Here is a 20,551-nt window from a genome sequence, read left to right on the forward strand (position 1 = left end):
TGAAACGCAAGCGACTACTCACTCTGCAACACAACTCAAGTATGGTTTACAGTCCAGACCGTTCATAACTTTTTGGACATTATAACAACTTGCTACATATATGTACATATACCGATATTATTATGGCTACCTATAATTTTAATAAAATATACTTACGTAGGTTAAATGCGTGATAATATTTACTAATTAATACTAATACTAACTAATTGAAACTTTATTAAAAGATTTTCCATATAATTTATGATGTATAATTTAATGAAAATGTTTTAAAATAGAAATTACATATACGAATAATTACTGAATGGAGCACATAGCTTACTCACAAATTTAATTGTCTTTGTAATATTCTGTTACACGAATAAATATAATATAAAAAATTATGCTGAGTTTTCAGTTGATTCCATCCATCCTTCACTATCATCATCAGAATCTGATTCCTCCGATTCGGAAAGTTCAATGGCAACCCGTCTAGCCAAAATAGAAGCTACATCATGTAAGGCCGTGTTCCTTTCGATTTCCTTTTGTTCACACTTCTCAACTTTTCTAAGAGTTATGCCTAAACCCAAAATATCAATTAATAATAAGAAATATCTAAATATATATGCATTTTACCATCCCGAATCGCTTTCATAAGATCTGTCCGGGAATCATAGGATGGGGGCAAGTGATTTTTTTTGTCAATTGTTTCTTCAGGAATTCTTTCAATAACGCCCCCATTTATAGTAGAAGTTAAGTCCACTATAGAGCCTTGAGATATATATTCACTTTGTGATAGTGGTGGTGGCGGTGGAGGGGGCGGTGGTGCAACATTAGCCAACTTTTGTTTAGAATGCTGGAAAATACAAATAATATATTAACAATGGAAACTGTACTATATAAAAGTATAATGAATAACAATATTTAATATGTTTTGATAAATACATACGAATTCACATACAAAATTTCCAAAAAAAAAAAATACTAAAATACCTTAGATCGCGTGAAGAATCAATAATATTACTGCTCAACAAAAAATATTAAAAATAGTGAACATACAAAGGTATGTAGGATAGTCCAAGTCTATAGAAATAACGACAAACAGACGTAGCACTATCAGGAATGATTGTATTCGAATTTCAATTATGGTAGTGATATATCGAAAAAGTCGTTTTTTCTATTCAAAGTTCAATTTGTGTTTTTATATTTATAATGACCTTTTGCATCTTTCACATCGAAATATCCAGAACGGAAGCACGCGAACCACTGTTGTGCTACACAAACTGATACATCACCGTCTCCGTAAACTTTACAAATTTCATTGGTGGCCTGCGCGGCATTCTTCTTTTTATACAAACATTTCAACATTTTTTTTAACAGTTATGTTCGATTTTGATAATATTTAGACCAGAAATTGGACTGCCTTTAAAGTACTATTGGTGCAAAATTTTAACCCGATATATTAATTGTTGCTTGATTTTTATAATGGAAGTGAAAGAATCAGATTGAATTTAAAATGGTAAATAATGGGAGGTAGGCGTGGTTGTAGTATGAATTCGCCCGTTTTTGCATTGTTACCTATCGAGTTTTGTTGAAATTAGGCGAACAGGTCTGGAGATACGCGATTTCACCTAAAGGTGGAAAAGCTCCTTGTAGGTCCCGGAGTAAGCGCTCAACTTCACAAATTTTCATAACGTTGACTTGTCTTATTTATTAGTTTAAGTATATGTTTTAATTTAAATCGTTTGACTTCATTTCTCTTTCCAAATTCCATTCCATTTCTTTTCTCGTTACATTTCTCGTCCCAAATTCAGTGCAAACGATGCTTAAGAAGTCAGTAAAGAAATATTTTTTTAATTTTCTGTTCCTTTATACCCTTAGAATTAATGAAGAAACCCACATTACCAATGGAAGGTTTCGAAAATGGCCCAAAAATAATACGTTCGAAGCGCTCGGAGTACACACCTCAAACTTTAAACGCGTTTTTCTCAAAACACACTTTTTTAAAATGGCGGACATGATTCCGGTCGAACTACTCAACATTCTTAATTTTTTTTTAATGTTCACAAAACGCCTGGCTATCGTCCCTATATTTTTTATAATTTATTGACAAGGTTATGGCAAAAATTACGTAAAAAAACATTGAGACAAATTAATTAAATAAAAAAGTTTATTTCTTTATTATTTTTTCATGATTCTAGTAGGGACGATAACCATTCTCGTACTTTTTAAGAATAAACTGGGTTTTTGTGTTTTAGATGTTCAAATATGAGAAATTGTGTGCGCCAGTGAAAAAATGCATCTCATTCACCCAGCCAGTTCTCTGACAGATGTCATCAAAAAATTCCGAAAAAAATTCTATGAAAAAAATGTAAAAAAAACAGACCAGATTACCCTACATTTTACATTCATTTGTACGCCTTGTCAATGAAAAGGAGAGGAAGTTTTAATTTTGCAGATATGGCTTCACACAGCATAACAGAGGTTCGGTTTCAATACCTTTCAATGGCTCTTTTATGAGTTGGAACCTTAAACAAATTGGTCGCATAAACTCGGTCATTTTGTGAGTTATGGCTTGCCTGCACGTAACACAAAAAACTTCTCATTGGTAAACAAAATTCCACTATTTGGGTGCCGCCGAAGGAGCAAATCATTTATTTCTCTTCTCGTTTTTTTTTTMTATTTCAACATTAACATTTTTTTAGATATAGCCACAGTATGTTGAACGAATTTTCGATTAACATCGTAACAATTCAACTTGTTGCTTTTCTTGTAACTTCTCACCAATTCTCTTTTTGATTGCATCGCTCAAAAAAACGAAATATCAATTGATGAAACATCAAATTACGTTGCATATATTCATAAAATAATCATAGGAATGCGTATTCGAAAATGTTAAAACTTACTTGGATCTGCCTAGGGAAGCTTCAAACAAGTACCACAGTTATTAGCGCCCACTCTGTATATTAAATCTATTAGGGGCCTGGGTCACGCCCACGTTTAATGAATTTTATTCCAGATGTGCCCCTCATTAATGCTATTCGTTGAACCAAACTAGCTTTGTATCTCAATTAGTTATAGTTATTTATTAGTTTTCTACCAATAGCGCAATGCCGATCTGATTACGCCCACCTCCAATACTGAACTTCTTATGGTGGTAAGCAACATGTGTACAAAGTTTCATATAGACATCTTATTTTTTAATCAAGTTAGAGCTTGCACGGACAGATAGACGGACGGACAGACACTCAGACGGTTTTGAACTAGTCACGTCATCTTGACAATTTATATAAGTACTGGCTGGCAATGGTTGCGCGAGGCTTCGCCACGCCCGTCATAATATGCAAAATAAAAAAAATATTAATAAAATAAAAAATAAACTTAAATCTTTAAGACTGTTCTTTAGTTCAACTTAATCTTTAACATTTACAACTGATTCCAGCAAAGCATTTTAACGGAATAGTTATATTTTTAGACTTTTTTTCTCAGGAGATAAAATAAAAAAGATTATTTTTATTAGTGACTCGCGACAAAGCTACGTAAAGCTGACCATGAGAGAAACAATTGATACTTAGGTCCAGTCCAACGAACAAAGTTTTAAAGGAAATATGAACGTTTGAACTGAAAAGGCAAGTCTGTCGGAATAATAGGTATTCCGAGTATTAATAAAATATCTCCAGCGCCACATCCAGTTACAATCTTACACTCTATTAAATAACTTTTGAAAGATACTATGACCACGCGGGTGCCGTTACAAAGTTTTGGAGGATTTAGGTTTCTTAACAAAATAACTGGTGAGCCTAGTTTAAGATTAAGTTTGTGCGGAGGTGCGCCAGACGGATTTAATGAATTAAGAAATTCGGTYGGAAAATGAACTATTTGCTCAGAATCGACAACTGTGCCGACTGAATAGTAAGTCTTATTAGGGGCGTCAAATTTGCATTGAACCATGTCATTAATTACATAACATTCGTCATTTGTTGGAGTTMAAATAGCTCTCTCCTTAAACCAATCCAATGTTTTCCCAYTTACATTTGAAATATCTGGATAGACCYYTTCTATAAGTTCTTCAAGGTTTTTAACAGGTACACAAAGASTTTGATTTATGTCTACTTTACAGTTTTTGTCTGTCATTTGCCCATGACCAATTTGCAGTAGTGTCTTACCGAAAATTTCATTTTCTAGACCTGGGGTCAGCCTCATGTTCTTTTTTAATTGGACATTATAGATATGTTTCCACAACTTTCATCTTTTCAAGCACGCATTTACCTCATCTGCCCTTGTTCCCCAAGGAACCACGGGCAAAATTTGACGAAAGTCTGCAGAAAATAGTACTGTGCATCCACCCATAGGTGAAATTTGTTGCGTAGGTCTTGCAATGTTTTATCTAAAGCTTCTACTCCTGATTTGTGTGCCATTGTAGCATCATCCCAAACTATAAGCGAGAAGTCTTGCATAACCTTAACACTACTGCTTTGTTTAGAAATAGGTTAGTTCGTAAACGAAGTAATTTTGTGCAACCCTGCTGCATTCTTGCCGGCTGTGGTTGCTACTGCACAATCATCTGATTCTTCTGCCTTGCCATTGCGATTGTGCTGCGAAGAATTTTTTTGCATTTACGAACGCCAGAGAAATGGAATTTTTAATTAACGTAACTAATGATAACCAGGAAACTCAGAGTGAGAATATTTTATTGAATTACAATAAAAAAAGGATTAAAAATAGTAAAGAGAAGAAATCTTTTACTAAAAAGTGATTTAAAAAAGAAAAGGCGGTCCGTACCAAAAGTGAGCAATTACCTGAATATAATAAAAAACTATCCAGAGGATGTATTTCAATCGCATTTTCGGATGGCGCGATCAACTTTTATGGCAAGCTTAACTTCTAGTTGTTGAATTTGATATGTATGCAAGGGAACCACGTATAAAATATCTTTTAATGTTATTAAAATGGTTTCTTCATTAAAAAAAATGAAACAATATGGTTTCTTCTGCTGTTAAACAAAGGCAAGTAATGGAACATTTCGAAAGGAGCCGATGCAATCCTTTTAAATTTGTTGTGGGATGTGTAGATGGGAMGCATTTCAACATCTCGCTTCCAAAAAATGATGCGATTRGTTACTRCAACCGAAAAGGAAATCATAYAATTATTTTGCAGGTTTGTGTATTTAAGCTTCAGTTTTATCAACACAAAATTTCTGCTAACTCTTATGTTTAGGTCATATGTGACAGTAAATTTCGCTTTCTGGATGTATTTATTGGATGTCCAGGCAGTTGCCATGAAGCTCATGTATGGAAAACTAGCCCTATTTATAAAGGAATTATTTCCGGTGAAGTGGAACTTGCTTAAAATGCAGTCATTTTAGGACATTCTGCCTATCCTTTATCAAAATTCCTGCTCACACCTTCCAGAGAAAACAGGCATTTAAGATCGGAAGAAAGAAACTTTAATTACTGCTTAAGCTCAACTCGTGTTTTTATCAGTCAAAAAAGCATCAATGGTAATATTTGCCTGTACAATATTGCACAACTTTATTATAAATAGAGGAAACCCTTCGGAATATCTTGTTGGATTACCCGAAAATAATAACGTCATAAATGAAGAAAATRAAAATCACTTCAGTATTTCACTGGCACCTCAAGAAAATGACGGTTTAAATTTGACAACGTTGTTTTGTTCTTAAATAAATATAAGTAAAATACTTATGAGTGGAATCCATTGTGTTTTATTTGTGTACTAATTAACAACTTAAAATTATTCGTAAGTAAAAATAAAAAAAAAACTCTAATTACTCTGTTTTACAGCCATATCCATATTTAAGACTAAATACTATCATCTTATCTGTCTAAAAACTTTTGAAGCATATCTCTAAGGCTAGTCATAGTTTGTATTCTCTCGCGCTATATTTCCATCTTTTCCCGTTCTAGCTCTGTAATCTGATCGTGCCTTTCCTTTTCATTTTTAGCTTCTCCCTTAAGGAATTCCAGAGACTCATTGGCACTGGCAGTAACAAAGACGAATGCAAATTCTCAGGATGCGTACTAATGGAATGTCTGGTCCCATACACATCGTCAAATTCTTCAAAAAAAACTCCCAAACACTTACAGCACGCCATGTTAAGCTATTTCGCTTTTTAATTCTTTTATACGCGCAGAAGAGATTCAAAAATTTACGGGAAATCTGATCCAGTGATAAATTAAATTCTGGAACTTTTTCTTTAATTATTTCAAGAATTCTCCCTCACAGGAATGATTTTTTTCCTTTTTTTTTTTTTTCCTCCCTGGAACTCTGACTCCATGTCCAGCCTTGTTCGTATTAAAATTTTTATATAATTTGCTGGAAATTCGTGGGATCTAAATGTAAATAAGGCCTATTATTATATAATCATATTAATAATTAAAGACATCTGTTGAATTAGAAATCATTTTACTCACTCTTCCATAACGCCTTTGGTTCTACACAGTTTCAAAAAAATTACTGCAATGGCTGCGACAATTTGCCGAAGTGCTGCCAACTGCATGCATTAAACAACTTTTGACGAAGAGCAGTATTGCCGCAGGTTTTTTTGACGAACGCGTTGCCCCTGCAAATATGCAGTGCAACCAAGTTACTGCGTTTACGAACTAACCCAATGTTGCAAATTTTGCTTATTTCCTCAGTTAGATTAAGTGGAATTTTAAACATTGAATGAGCAGTTCTTACTCCATCGAGCATAGTTGCTGCTATGCCTGTGGATGCAACAGCTAACGCGATTTTCCCTAAAGGCCGAACTTTTGCCAATAGTAAATTAATAAGAAAGGTTTTCCCAGTACCACCAGGAGCATCAAGAAAGAATATTTTACCCTCACAATTAAAAGCAGAACTCAAAACTAAATTATATATACTTTTTTGCTCTGAAATAAGCTTATCTTCATTACGTCTAACAATTTCAAGTAGTTGATGTTSATCATATGATTTTTCTCTCTCGTATAGTCTATTATTGACAGTGTTAACGTCAGTTATCAGTGCAAGGGAAAAATCGRTAACTGTTTTACCGCAAAGAGAAATTAAAATTTTGTTAAGGTCACACAAAGCCTCATCAAAAATTAATTGATTGCATTTTTTTCTTTGAAATATGTCTTCTGACATATTTTCTTTAAATTTATTCTAAAGTTCAACAGAATCCGAAACTTGACAAAAAGACAAAATTATAGCAAATAAATATCGCRTCGAAACAGACGAAGCACTAATTTCTGCTTCCAGTAGCGTTTGTTCCCAAAGTGAATCATCTTCCAACAAACCCAAAGCTTTGCAGGCTGCTTGATAGGAACTAAAAGCCCTACCTTGAACAGTTTTCAAAAATTGGAAAGAAGTTGGGCCTTCGACTTTATGTAAAAGCATCCTTAGGTAAAAGCATTCACTATTATTGCGATGAAAAACATAAACTCTTCCCAAGGCGTCTCCTTTTTTTAAGTTTTCGTAACCCTCAACAGGAGGGCCTATTTTCCTACGTTGGAATTTTTTTGTAGATCCATTCCACGTGTAATAAGCAGGAACTTTGTCGTAGGTTATAGTTTTGGCGAAATCATCATTTGCACAGTTGCACAGTGCATTGTTAAAGTCGTATCTATTGAAATATATCCTTTGGCCGTTTTCTAAATGAACTGATAGATGAGTAATAGTAGGATAGCGATCATGGATATCAAAAGAGAAAATTCTCCACAGAGCTTCCGAYGTGCATATGTATCTTCCAGACTGAAATTCTTGAATTTCATCTTTCGAATTTATTGTAAAAGTTGCTTGGTCGCTACCCTTATTTATGTATTTACATACGTATTTAATAGATTTTATAGAACTGCAGAGCTCRACATTGATATGGGCATTAAAAGCTTTTAATAACACAGGGTTATATGGTTCCAACCAGCTATTATCAACAGTGTAGTTGCGCAATGATGCTGTTTGACTTCCATCTGCTGGGGATAAACGGCAATATTTTGGATATCCATCATCCCCACAGGATGTGGTATCTTGAAAAGCTTTTGGATATTTTTTTATACAGCGGTTCTCTTTCATACATGGAGCGTTAGGGTTTAAAKMACCGCATGGTCCATGTATCATGTGCTTCACTACCAAATCGTGTAAAATTGGATCGCATTGCTTATTCGGTAATTCGGCGGAAACAACACTATCAAGTTGATTTGCTGTTATCTTATTTTTTAACCAAAGCAATAGATGCACATGTGGAAGTCCACGCTTTTGCCATTCCACAGTATACATATGGCACTGAGGCGGGCCAAATATATGAGCTTTGTTAATTAATTTTAACAGCTTTTTAATTTTTAAGTTAAAAACTCTATTGATAATATCATAGCGCTGTTGAACAACTGCGTTTGAATTTAAATTGGTTTTAATTTCTTCCCAGTTAGGGTTGCATGTAATTGTTATGAACAAATCAGGCTTCCCATAATTCCTTACATAAGTCATAGAATCATGCGTTTTTTCATGAAGACATCTAGGGCCACCTGTGAATGTTGCAGGGAGAATAACTAATTAACCAATTTGATTTGGTTCTTCATTTGATTTTAAAGCATCCTTCAAATGAATATAGTTCTCTGCACGTAACTGTTTTTGGTTATTTCGTAAATACGCCAGACGCTCTGTCTCAATTTTAGCGTATTGAGCAAATATGTACTGATTCATTAACATTCCATACTTATGAGTCGAGTTGAACAAATTTTCCTTTACCATTAAACGGTAGCAATAAAAGCTCATGCAGGACACTGTTTTTRAGATAGGCTCTTTCGAATTAGGATCAATTTGTGGAATATTTGTGTAGTAACCGTTTTTACCGCGACAAAGTATTAGTAGGTATTGGAGACTATCATAACTAMGATGAAGTTCAGAAATTCGAACTAAATTGTTGCACCGACGTTTTAAAATTATRTCCCTTTTATTAAATTCTTGACCAGTTATCATGACCGCAACTTCACTGGTACATGGTGCATTGTATCGACCAGGATGACTTCCGACAGRYACTTTATTTGCATGAATAATTACTTGGAAATCTGGAGTATTTGGTGGAACMCTTTCTAATGCAGTTTTAAATGACGAAATATTCGCGTTATGTTCATGCAACATGTCTTGCAAAACCCTTACAATTCCTTTATCAACTACTTGCGCTGCTCTACTACATCTTACGGACGCTTGTGCTTCAGAGTCTGAAATAAAATAAATCTGAAGGAATTGATGCCCTTGGTCTAATTCCGGAAACAAACTAYCTGCTAAGTGGTAAACTTGCCCTTGTATCTTAAACGTAGGCATGTAAMCACGCTCGACAATTTGATTACTCCGAAATGAAGTAAATTGGAATGCATTGTTGTAGTTCCGTATATTTTGCAAAAAATGAGTCGATTTYGGATGATTACCTGTTAATAAGGACTTTAGTGGTTCGGGTGGAGGAGGGATTTCTTCTAAATAGACTTTTCCACCAAGGCAGCACATGCCAACTGATTCACCTGGATATCTTTTGGCAGAACAAAAACTACAAACAATTGAMATATTTCCAATTGAAATATATTGGTCATTTRCATATTCAATCGCAGCATCGTAGCGCATACCCGAAAGCTTTTTTTCACGCCACAAATGTTGGCTGGCTTCAAACCGGCGCGCATGGTTACTAACCCTATTTTGCATCAGGCGCGCCTCCCGCTGACTTTCTGTTTCAATAGTACGTGCATTGCGCTGTCTCTTCGCACGTACAGATAGTACGTCGTTATCAGTACGACGTCGGGGCATGCTTTTAATTAAATTTTTAGATTTAGTAGTCGCTATTTATTCAAAAATTCTCACAATTTTAAGATTAAAAAAAAAAATTAGTTACTGGAAAAATAAGAAAACAACGGGAAAGCAACCATATTCATCGCAGCCAGGTGCAAATTTCAATTTATCATTGGGATTTTTTTTATTTCTATCTGATTCATTCACTCAGCATGATTCTTGAATAAGCATCAAATAAGATAGATACGCTGTTTGTAATGTTCCGAAATCGAAAACAAGAAGCTGAGGAATATTTTGGATCCATTTATATACTCACGAAAACAATGGCTGCAAAACTGAAAATTTACGAAGAAAAACCAAGAATCTGCGGCAGACAAATAAAACGCGAGAACTTGCGAATAATACTACAGGGTGTCAGTGTACATTCGTCTGTTGGATAAATCGGCGAAGATTTTAAGACGCGCTTTTCTGCTTCCAGAAAAAATATATGCTTTGAAAACCAAATAAATAAACAGCAATTTTGGACATAACGGCAAAGCTGTACAAAAGCCTACATAAACCCAGACTCGAAGCGGCTATCAACGAAGCTGGAGGACTGSCCCCTAGACAACACGGCTTTAGACCCGGAAGATCAATCATAGGAGCTATAAAATGGGCCATAGAAAGCGTAGAAGCCGCGCAGCGCAGATAGCATAAATACAAAAGAATAGTGTTACTGGCGACTCTAGGCGTCCGAAACACCTTCAACAGCGCTAGATGGGTAGATATGATCGACGCCCTCGAGAAAAGCTTCAAGATACCCGACTACCTCAGGGCTGGGGTGCGGAGCTACCTCAGTAAAAGGAAACTGTTGTACGAAACTAGAGAGGAAATATTAAAACTAGAAATGCCAGATGAGTTGTATCTAATTGCCTATGCAGACGACATTGCGCAAAGAAAGCTGAACTAGGTTATGATACGGACGCAAGCATGGCTCGACACACACAACCTCCTCGAGATAAGCATGCGCACGACTACGGATATCCTTAGGACACAAAAAGCAGTAAACTATCTACGCGTAAGACTGGACCCCAGACTAACCTTCTGCGTACACTGGATTTGCCGCAGGTACGGCAGTGGAGATCACTTCTCAACTGAGCCGATTAATTGCTAAAATAGAAGGCCCCCGCCAAGAAAAGAGAAAGCTCCGAAACGGAGCCGAAAGCTGGGCAGATGCGTTTAAAAAGGAAAAAGGACGTAAGGCAGTGGCCAAAGTATACCGCACCACAGCCCTCAGAGTCGCAGCAGCCTACAGAACAGGATCAGGCGACGCAATATTAGTGCTCCAATCGACCTTCTAGCATATGAAAGGAAAAAGCTGTGGGAGCTAAAGAAATGAACCGGCAATAACAAGAGCGCTATACAACAAATAAGGAAAGATACGATAACATCATGGCAGTGACCTGCAAGGGGCGCAGAAGGCCTATATTATAAGAGTTTAACTTAGTATAGATTTTAACTTTACAGAACTCAAAAACGAGAGTATTTTTAGTTTTAGCGAATTATTTTTGGCTGTGTGTAGCTTTTGTTTATTATTAATACTAAATTAAACTCTTATAATATAAGTCTTGAATTCTATGACAAAACTTTTTACTATTGTATTAAAAACTGCGTTGTAATAAACACTTTAATATTGATAGAATGGCTGTTTACTTATTTTTGACGCTCACAGTAGATTCAAAGGTATTTTTGATAACGACAACGTCGGGCGATGTTTGAAGCTCAAGGGGCAGAAGCAAAAGTCAAAAGATAACGAGTTATTGACTACGTTGAAGGTTGGGATGGAGATCGATAGCCCATAAATCATGATTTTCTTCTCATATTATATAAACTTTCTGTGACGAAAGTGAGTTCTGAAGCTCTTTTCCGACACTTCGCCACATGAAAACGGGGCTAAGGACGAACATGCTTCAAGATATGTATATTTATCGGCCTGGCGTTGCTGAATACGTATTATGAGATTGAAGTCAGAGTGCAAAAGAAGTTCTCGAAAAATCCTCAAAACTTGGCCCCATTCGTTCTGTTTTGTTAAATTTTTCTATTCAATAAACGAATTGACTATAGTATTATACATTGTAATGAGGTATGCCCCCCGCACGTCTACGATTTATAATGTGTTTTTCAGTTTAATAGGATTTCATATTGGAAAGTCGATTTGAAATGATATTAAATTGTATAAAGACTACTATATTTAAAATAATAATTTTCATGTTTCAAGTAAATGTTTATTTCTCCCCATAAAAACTATTTCGTGTCCATAAACGTGTCCTTGGACGAAATATTATATGTCGAGTGATTGTGATGCTATTTGGAGTTGCTTGCAGCTATATGGAAACCAATTGCGAAATAGATATGACGTATGCTTTTATATGTTATAAACGACAAATTATCAACGTGATATGCAGCTATGCACCCTCAAACCAGGCTGTTTTACTATCCATGTTTGACAGTAGGTATAAGATTATTTTCTTGCACTTTTGTATTGGCACGCCTCTATACTTAGGTGAGCGAAAGACCAAAATGAAACCAGTTTATCAATATATTATTTAGCAAATTTAAACCCTTTTTTCTTATTAACATTGGCAATGAAAAATTACTTGTTGTTGCGCGCTGTTCGTACGAGAACCAATCTCGTCAAGCTGTTGTGAAGAGAAAATGTGAAACTTGGCGTATTCATGTGACGCAAGACAACAAAACAAAAAATATAATTACATTTTTATTGGATCAACTTATTACACTGAACTGTTAGTATTTTCTTGCTTATGAAGTTCTCTGCCCAGCTTAAACCAATTATACCTGACACAGGCTTGTAGTAACAATACCATATAAGTATGGTACAAATACCATATGTGTGTCACCAAATACCACCAAAATACCATATGAGCGATGTAGTATTTTGCTGTTAACAATACTATTATGTTTCATTGTGGTATTTGTATAAACACAGCTAAAAAAAGTTACAAACTTTGCTAAAAGCTTTTACACAAAAGTTCTTCAAAATATTTTGTCAAAATGACTTAATAAATTAATTAATGAAATGAAAAACATAAAATTTTTCACAAATTTTTTGCCTAAAAAGCAAGAAATGCCTCATTTTATGTGAGGATTTTAGAGAAACTTTAACCAAATCGCTTTCTTACTATGAAAATAGATGCACTTTAGAGTATTTTAAATAATTGAACTTCATTACTTTCTTCATAACACACAACAACATATTTATTGTTTACAATTTATTTGAAATATTTAATGCCTATGAAACAAAAGTGGTATTTGATTTTACTACATTGCCATGTGAGTCAACAACGTAGAATCAGAATACCATGATACCTTCACTATGGTATTGTTACTACATATCTGTCTCAAAATCAGCATTACCCGCCTAATGAAGAGTAACTAACCTATTTTGACCACTTTTTTGCTGTATGTTTGTATTATATCATTCTATTGGCTTTAAAGTTTTTGAATATTAAAATTTGATACCAAAAATTAGCGTAATGAAAGCTGTTTAATATTTGATTTTTTCTTTAATATTATTTTGCAAACCATCCCAAATATTTCACATATTTTATTTCTTTCAAACTACGAAAATGTATAATGTCCGCTGGTACTTTGAAATAACCCATATTAATGTATTTCCAAATGTAGTATTATACAGTTTAAAGACGTTTTGCATTAACATATTTAAATTGGAAAATTTTGTCTAAAGATTAAAAAATTGCTTCATGACAATGAACAAAGCGTTGCTGGATATTGGACCAAATAAATTAATATCGATGGATTGAATCAGAACCTTTAGTATAAATATTCTTTTATCAATTAACCATGATTGAGGATACTAACCTGGTAATCTGCCTGCGGTGATAAAGCCAAATCTTGATAAATAGGAGTCCGTGACATATTAGCAAGATTTGAATTAGTGAAGTTGTTGTTATCTAGGTGTAATAAAATACTTGATTTGTTCTTCGGCAATTGAAGAGAAATTCCTGTTGAAGCATTTCCGTTCCCAACCGAGAGTGTTCTAGGTGGGGTTATATTAATAACACCTTCGGGGATTGGTGGTGGTGGTGGCAATATATCTCTGTTATTCGGCAAATTCCGGATACGTGTTGGGGTATTGGCATTGGAAGATACAGGCGTCCCATTTCTGCTACCGTTTGATGGTGGAGCTGGTGGAGGTTGAGAAGGCCGAGTTTTCATCCGTGAATTTATTCCTGATGTGCCCATTCCCTCAGAAATGAAAAAACCAGACTGTTCACAAAAGTTTTGATTTTCGCTAAATATTTCATCATCACACACATGTTCCGCGTGCAAGGTATGTTCAGCGCGSTGCRTTRAATRCATTGAYAMAATACCATTTTCATTTTCACCCGCGGAGACTGTTTTTTGATTAACAGCACTAGTTACCATGGCCGAAATATTAGAAGTAGTAGTGTGTGCATGGGAGCTATAATAATCACCACTTGACAGTTCAGCATGGGAGATGTTACGAAGATCAATTGAATTTGGGCGCTGTTGCCGTGACTCGAAAACACCACCACCTAAAAAAATAAAATAAATATAATTAATATACAGCACCCCGCCAACCTATTAGAAACATGATAAATATATCGTCACCTCAAATGCAAAATAACGTGTAATCAAAAATTCGAAATTGAGTGTGTTATTGATTACGCTTCACTACTTCAAATTACATACATAAAATTTCATATATTCAACATTTTTAGGTTTTGCGGCCAGATATAAACCAGTTTTAACCAATATTAAAATTTTGTTTCACTCATGTTCCATTTTATTTCGTCTTTCATTCATCCCACTGCAAATTTTTTCCAGTGCCTAAGCATTAAGTGGGCTGTTTACTACATGTTACTCTCACATCAGATTATCCGCCCATAATTAATATAAATAATAAATTAATATAAAAAAATTTACCATTGCAATCAGCGGGACTTGAATCCGAAATCATGTTGACTTCACTTGGAGTTAGCTTTTGTGATTTCTGACTCATCAGAGATAAATTGAGTGGCGTAGTGGAAGAAACCGAACCATAAAAAGTTCCCTATTCAAAGTTACCCTGCTAATTAACATGATTTTCTTCTTACAAAGATTATCTTAACTGACGAATTCCGACAAGAAGCAGTAACAGAAGCCACTCAATTTGTGAACTAGAACTACATCCAAAAAATGGTAAAACATCCCACCAGTGTAACGATTTGAAGCTGCATATCGGATGAAGGTCCTGAACCCATTTATTTTATTGAGGGAACGATGAATAGTGAGCAGTACATCAATGTACTTCAACATGTTTCTTTACCATATTTGGCAACACTGAACCCTCCAGCAACCCAATATATGATGGGACGCCCTGCCACACCTCCCGACGAACAACTGATTTCCTTAACAACTTGGATATCGATATATTACCTTGGGCGGACAATTCACTCAACCTAAAATCCATCGAAAACAGCTACAGAGTATAATAGTTTTGTTCACCTAACAGTTGTATATGTATATAAGGTTATGGAAACTGTTTCTGGTGAATGTGGGAGCTTCGAGATATAGAAGTTAAACATTAGATGGGAGATGACATTACTCCGTGGAACCCTCCCTTGTTTTATTCTTCTCAGTTTAGATTTTTCTCCTCGAAACAGTACGGATGATTGACAACCGCTCAGGTAGTTTATGATCCATCTCTTTTTTCCTGGAGGTAACCTTTGTTCAATGTCCTGCAGTAGCCTTGTTCTCTCCCTGGGTGGTTTCTGGTTAAGGTCACGAACTATCTGCGCGTTTATGACGCTAAGTGCTGTGGTGGTACTGTGCACTAATCGGAATCCATGCTGGTGGTTTGCCAGAGTCAGGAGGTGAGTGAAGGTCGGGAGTAGCAAGGCCTCAATTGTCTTCAGTACTGCGGAGAGGAGAGTAATCTCACGACAGGAGTAGAGCTGTTTTACCAATCGCCGAATCTCCAAATTGAGACCCCTTATTCGGAGATCCACGGGATCGGCATGGCGTAAAGTGTCGCGCTCATTAGCTAAAACGTCTACATCGGCTGGGACACTTGGACGGATTTCCGTAATTCTTCCAGCCCGAATGAAGAAAGCAATACCTACTGCGATCACCTTGAGGAATCGACATTCGCCAACGTATACGTTCGTGAGAATGGGCAGAGCGTTGATGGAGCTCTCAGTAAATTCTGAGAAGCCGACCTATTTAGCTTTGTTAAAGTTAACGAATGTGCGGTTGTCCACAGAAACAAAATCGGGAGGTTTCTCGATTGAGATAATTATGGGCGGATAATCTGATGTGAGAGTAAGCATAGGTCGCCAGGTTGTGCTATTTATCAAACCATCACTAGCAATGGTAATATCGGTYTAGCTATAACAGGTGCCCATAACTTTGTGGGGGGCTTCGTCATTCATTGTGCAGAATGTCGGATCGTCAATCTGTTCTGCCAGCTTCATCCCCCTACGATCCTTTGTTAGACAGGAATGCCAATGTGTTAAGGTCTACTAGTACCAAACGGTTTTCACCAAGAAGTAGTGCACCTATATTTGGGTGATATCGTTCCAACTCTCATAATTGTGAGATGCGGTTTTGTCGCGGGTGTCCGTGAATGATTCTAGGAGTGAGGAAGTGGCTTGTAAGTGCGTTCAGCTGTAGAACCCGCAGGGGCGGTTGTCGCACTGTGGAGTTGGTTGGGGAGTCAAAACGCAATGGGAGTCATGTTGCCTGTTGGAAGCCCCAATTTACCGTGGAAGTCCTCCGTGGCGGCGCAGTGCCCGAACTAGGTGCAGGTTGCACAGCTGCAAAGGCTAAGATTGCAGTAGTGCGTTGACGACATGGGACCACGTAACTTGTGGTACACTACGGAGAAATCCTGCTGCGTGGTGTTGCTCCAGTGACGACAAACTTCAACTAAAACTTACTGATCTAAACGGATCATAATTAAGCTAAATTCTTGGCAATAACATTAAAATATCATTTATTTTTGCTTGCAAACAACAAGTCTTAAAAATCCCTTTAGCGCATTGACGTTATTGTTGTCTATCCTCACAAAGCCTCTTGCCTCTTTATGAGCTTCTTTAAATCGAATAATAACCCGAAAGAAGTACGTGTTTAATCGAACATTATATACTTTTGCATCTTGCTAGAATATAGAATTTGGAGGCAGTAATGACCCGATTTTATCTATTAAAATGCCACATACTAAAAAAGTTCGAAACCCATTATATTAGGTATATGGGGGTCACAGAAGTATTGAATCGATAATTTCAGTCAAAAGTCAACTATGAATAATTGAATCCACAGTTCCGGTATTCGGAGGCTTGAAAAGTTTTGGTTAGATTTGGACAATTTTTGGTCATAAGGTGGAATACTTTAAAGAAATTATTAGTACAAAGTTTTATCAAGTTATATAAACTTCTTCTTGATTTCAACACTAGAAAGAATCAAGTAAAATTTTAAACGGGGAAGTATCCGTGGTTGTAGTCCGAATTCACTAATTTTTGCACTGTGACATAAAATAAAGAATAAATCGGATCCTGAGATATGCAATTGTACCCAAGAGTGGACGATGCAACGTATAGTGTAATTTTTATCCCGGTTCCGATAAAGCCCTTTCATCGATCCATCTCGATTTTAAAGTTTTATGTGTTTTTTGTATTCAGTTATTGATTTATCGCACTTTAAGTCGTTTTTAACAGTTTCGTTATACGGGGAGCTTTCCGGGTTATTTTCCAAGTTTCATCAAGATATCTTTATTTTTACTCAAGTTACAGCTTGCTCGGATGGGCGAGGGCATAGACAGATAGTCACTCGGATTTCAACTCGTCTCGCTATCCTGATCATTTAGATATAAAGTATATGACCCTATATCTATCTCACTTATTGTTAGCTGATATATTACATACAATCATTAGGTGAACAAAACTATTATACTCTGTAGTACCATGTTACAAGAGTTTAATAATTGCATTTTACCCTGCGTTCTTATGTTTTCCCCTTTAATAACTAACTACTCCTTTTATTATGAAAATATAGTATTTTAAATTTTTTTCTGCGTAGTTTTACCACTGACATTTACTGACCTGTATTCGCGGACCAAGTTCACACAATAAATTTTGAGTCAACAACCGAATATTGTGTGAATTTATTCGGCACATAATATTTTTTGAACAAAAATGTGAAAATTAAATAGTGAAAGACAGAACACCGAATGTCGGATTGAAAGTGGATTTGCTTAATTCACTCGGAAATGAATTACAGAACCTATCGGTATATCTCTCAGCTTGGTCGTTTGTTGAAAATGAACAGTCACCAATAAGCGTGGGGTTCACAAATTCAATTTCGAAAAAGTTTAGACATGAGATAGCATACCCCTCCATTACCTTTTTCATACTTTTCCTGCACTTAAAGAAGAAGAATCAGACAGAATTAGAGTGGTTTCACCACATTGGATTGTCTGCACAGATAAACCTGACACATTGACGTCTTTGAAGAGAATATTCGGTTCGTTATTGCTGAAATATGGCCCCGAAAATGAAGTCTCTCGGGTAGAAGTTTTTCGAGCCAACCGCGGCGGTCAATTGCCCATCTAATATTAATTATTGGTCATAACATTAAATTTCTTCTTTGAAATCACTTATCTAAAAAAATACCACTGGTTATACCTCAGTAAAATAGCTACAGCCGTGAATACTAAAATAGCACACATGGTCATCAATAGAAAACCTTTATTTATTCCTTATCACTTACGTATTTAAAGGAATATGCTTTTCACTTTAAAATTGATTAACTTTAATATAACTAAAACAATAAATATTATTTTATAATTAAAATAAAAGACGAAAACATCAATATACCATATGACCTCTGGGACACATACCAGGTTGTTCAATAACTCTTGTCGTTCGATGTCGTTGCTACTAGCCCAAATTTATTTTTGCTTTGTTGAGGCACTCTTCATACGAACGTATGGAAGTTTCATTTAAATCTGTCAATTCATTCATTGTCTACAAGCCATTTAGTATTGCCGTGTCACAGTATTTTTTAAAATGGGGAAAATTTAATATCGTGAAGTGATAAAATTTTTATTTTTGAAAGGTGTTGCACCGAAAGAAATTCACGAACGAATGTTAAAAGCATATAATGATTGTTCACCTACAATTAGAACTATAGAAAGATGGGTTGCTGAATTTAAACCTGGTCGTACAAGCCTAGAAGACGATCCATGTGAAAGACGTGCAAAAACGCATCAAGGCCAGAAATCATAGCGAAAATACAGGATATGGTTTTTGAAGATCGTCCATTGACTGAGAGAGATTTAGTAGAAGCTCTACACATTCCCATTAGGCAGTGTGCGCCAGATTTCAAGTCAAATTTTGGGTTTTAGAAAGCTGTGGACACAATGGGTGCCGCAATCGCTAGCAATGTAACAAAAACACATTCGAATTCGACTTTCTCAGCAACATTTGGAGCGTTTTAAAAAATAAAAGGATTTTGTGCATCAATTCATCACTATGGATGAGACTTGGGTCTATTACCATGATTCTGAATCAAAACAAGAGGCTAAAAAGTGATGTGAACTTGATTGTGGATTACTTGCAAACTGGTAAAACAATTAATTCTGAACATTACTGCAAACTTTTGGAAAAGTTGAAGCAAAATTTCTTGAAAAAAAAACCGGTTTGTAGAATAAAAAAATTAATTTTCATCACGACAATGACAATGCACCATGTCATAAGAGCATTTCGAGAATGGCTAAAATCAATGAATTATAGTTCGAATTGTTGGAGCATTGACCGAATTAACCAGAATTTGCTCCCAGCGACTTCCATTTGTTTCCAGAACTCAAAAAATTTATGCGTGGCGTTTTTCATCAAATGAAGAGGTCGCCTGCTGAAGTGTATTTTGCAGATCTTCCGGATTTTCACTTCAGGGATGGGATCCACAGATTGGAGGGCAAGAGTATTAATTTTAAGGGGATTATACTGAATAATAAAGYGTATTTTGAATCATAAAATTGTGTTTTTCTTATAAAACGACAAAACTTATTGAACTACTTGGTAAATAGCACAATCAATAACAAAGTTTAAGAGAGGTATAAGAATTTGTAAAAATTATAAAAAAAAAATATAATAAGATTGCTCACTTCCCTGCATGCTATCCACCAGTTTTTAACATCGTTCCCTTTGGGATTTACTACCGTAAAATAAACTTCTTATGTACCCAGTTCAAATCAACACTATAAACAATAAAAATAGAATAAACGGTATTTTTGAGCAGCGATATGAGCTTCATAACGGTAACAAGTAGATACATACCATATTTTTATTGTTCAGCTACTTTACCATTAAAAAAAATTAAAATATTGGATTCGGTCAATAGTTTCTCAGAAGATACCTATATATGCTGCAATTAATTTTAATCGTTCCCTGAGCGAAGCAGCGTCAACACACTTTCATCAAATCAGATGCTTGTTGACAATAAAATCGTAATAAATATTGTTATCATAATTTTATAGACAATTCCATATTCAAGCTTAAGCCTCGAGCAACGGAACTCTCAATTGAAGAACATGTTAAAATAAAATCATCTATGGAAGTGGCCCAAATTGCTACTGCAATAAACCCGCACCAAAATCAATCACTAACTTTTTAAAAATTTCAGAAAAATATGTTATTTATAAGCATAGTGTACGGTATCTACAATAAGCGAATAACATAATATAGTATTCCTGCTCTTACAAAAATATTTTTTGTTCTTCGATATACAATTTTTAAAT

General features: G+C 35.5%; 1 protein-coding gene across 4 annotated transcripts in view; it reads right to left on the reverse strand.

Annotated features, from left to right (window-relative positions):
- Positions 1–232: 232 nt before the first annotated feature.
- Positions 233–20,551, reverse strand: part of LOC108968481 (wiskott-Aldrich syndrome protein family member 3) — a 99,174-nt gene continuing 78,855 nt past the window's right edge. For 3 of the 4 annotated variants that reach the window (XM_018932539.1, XM_018932540.1, XM_018932541.1), the window contains 3 exons: positions 13,612–14,309; positions 613–832; positions 378–556 (listed from right to left, as the gene is read on the reverse strand). In XM_018932539.1, coding sequence (XP_018788084.1) covers positions 378–556; positions 613–832; positions 13,612–14,309 — 1,097 coding nt within the window. Of the gene's footprint in view, positions 557–612; positions 833–13,611; positions 14,310–20,551 lie in introns of all 4 variants that reach the window. The other variant, XM_018932542.1, reaches the window with a different exon arrangement.

The sequence above is a fragment of the Bactrocera latifrons genome, unplaced genomic scaffold (assembly GCF_001853355.1).
Source record: "Bactrocera latifrons isolate USDA-ARS-PBARC rearing strain unplaced genomic scaffold, ASM185335v1 scaffold_218, whole genome shotgun sequence".
Classification (NCBI taxonomy): domain Eukaryota; kingdom Metazoa; phylum Arthropoda; class Insecta; order Diptera; family Tephritidae; genus Bactrocera; species Bactrocera latifrons.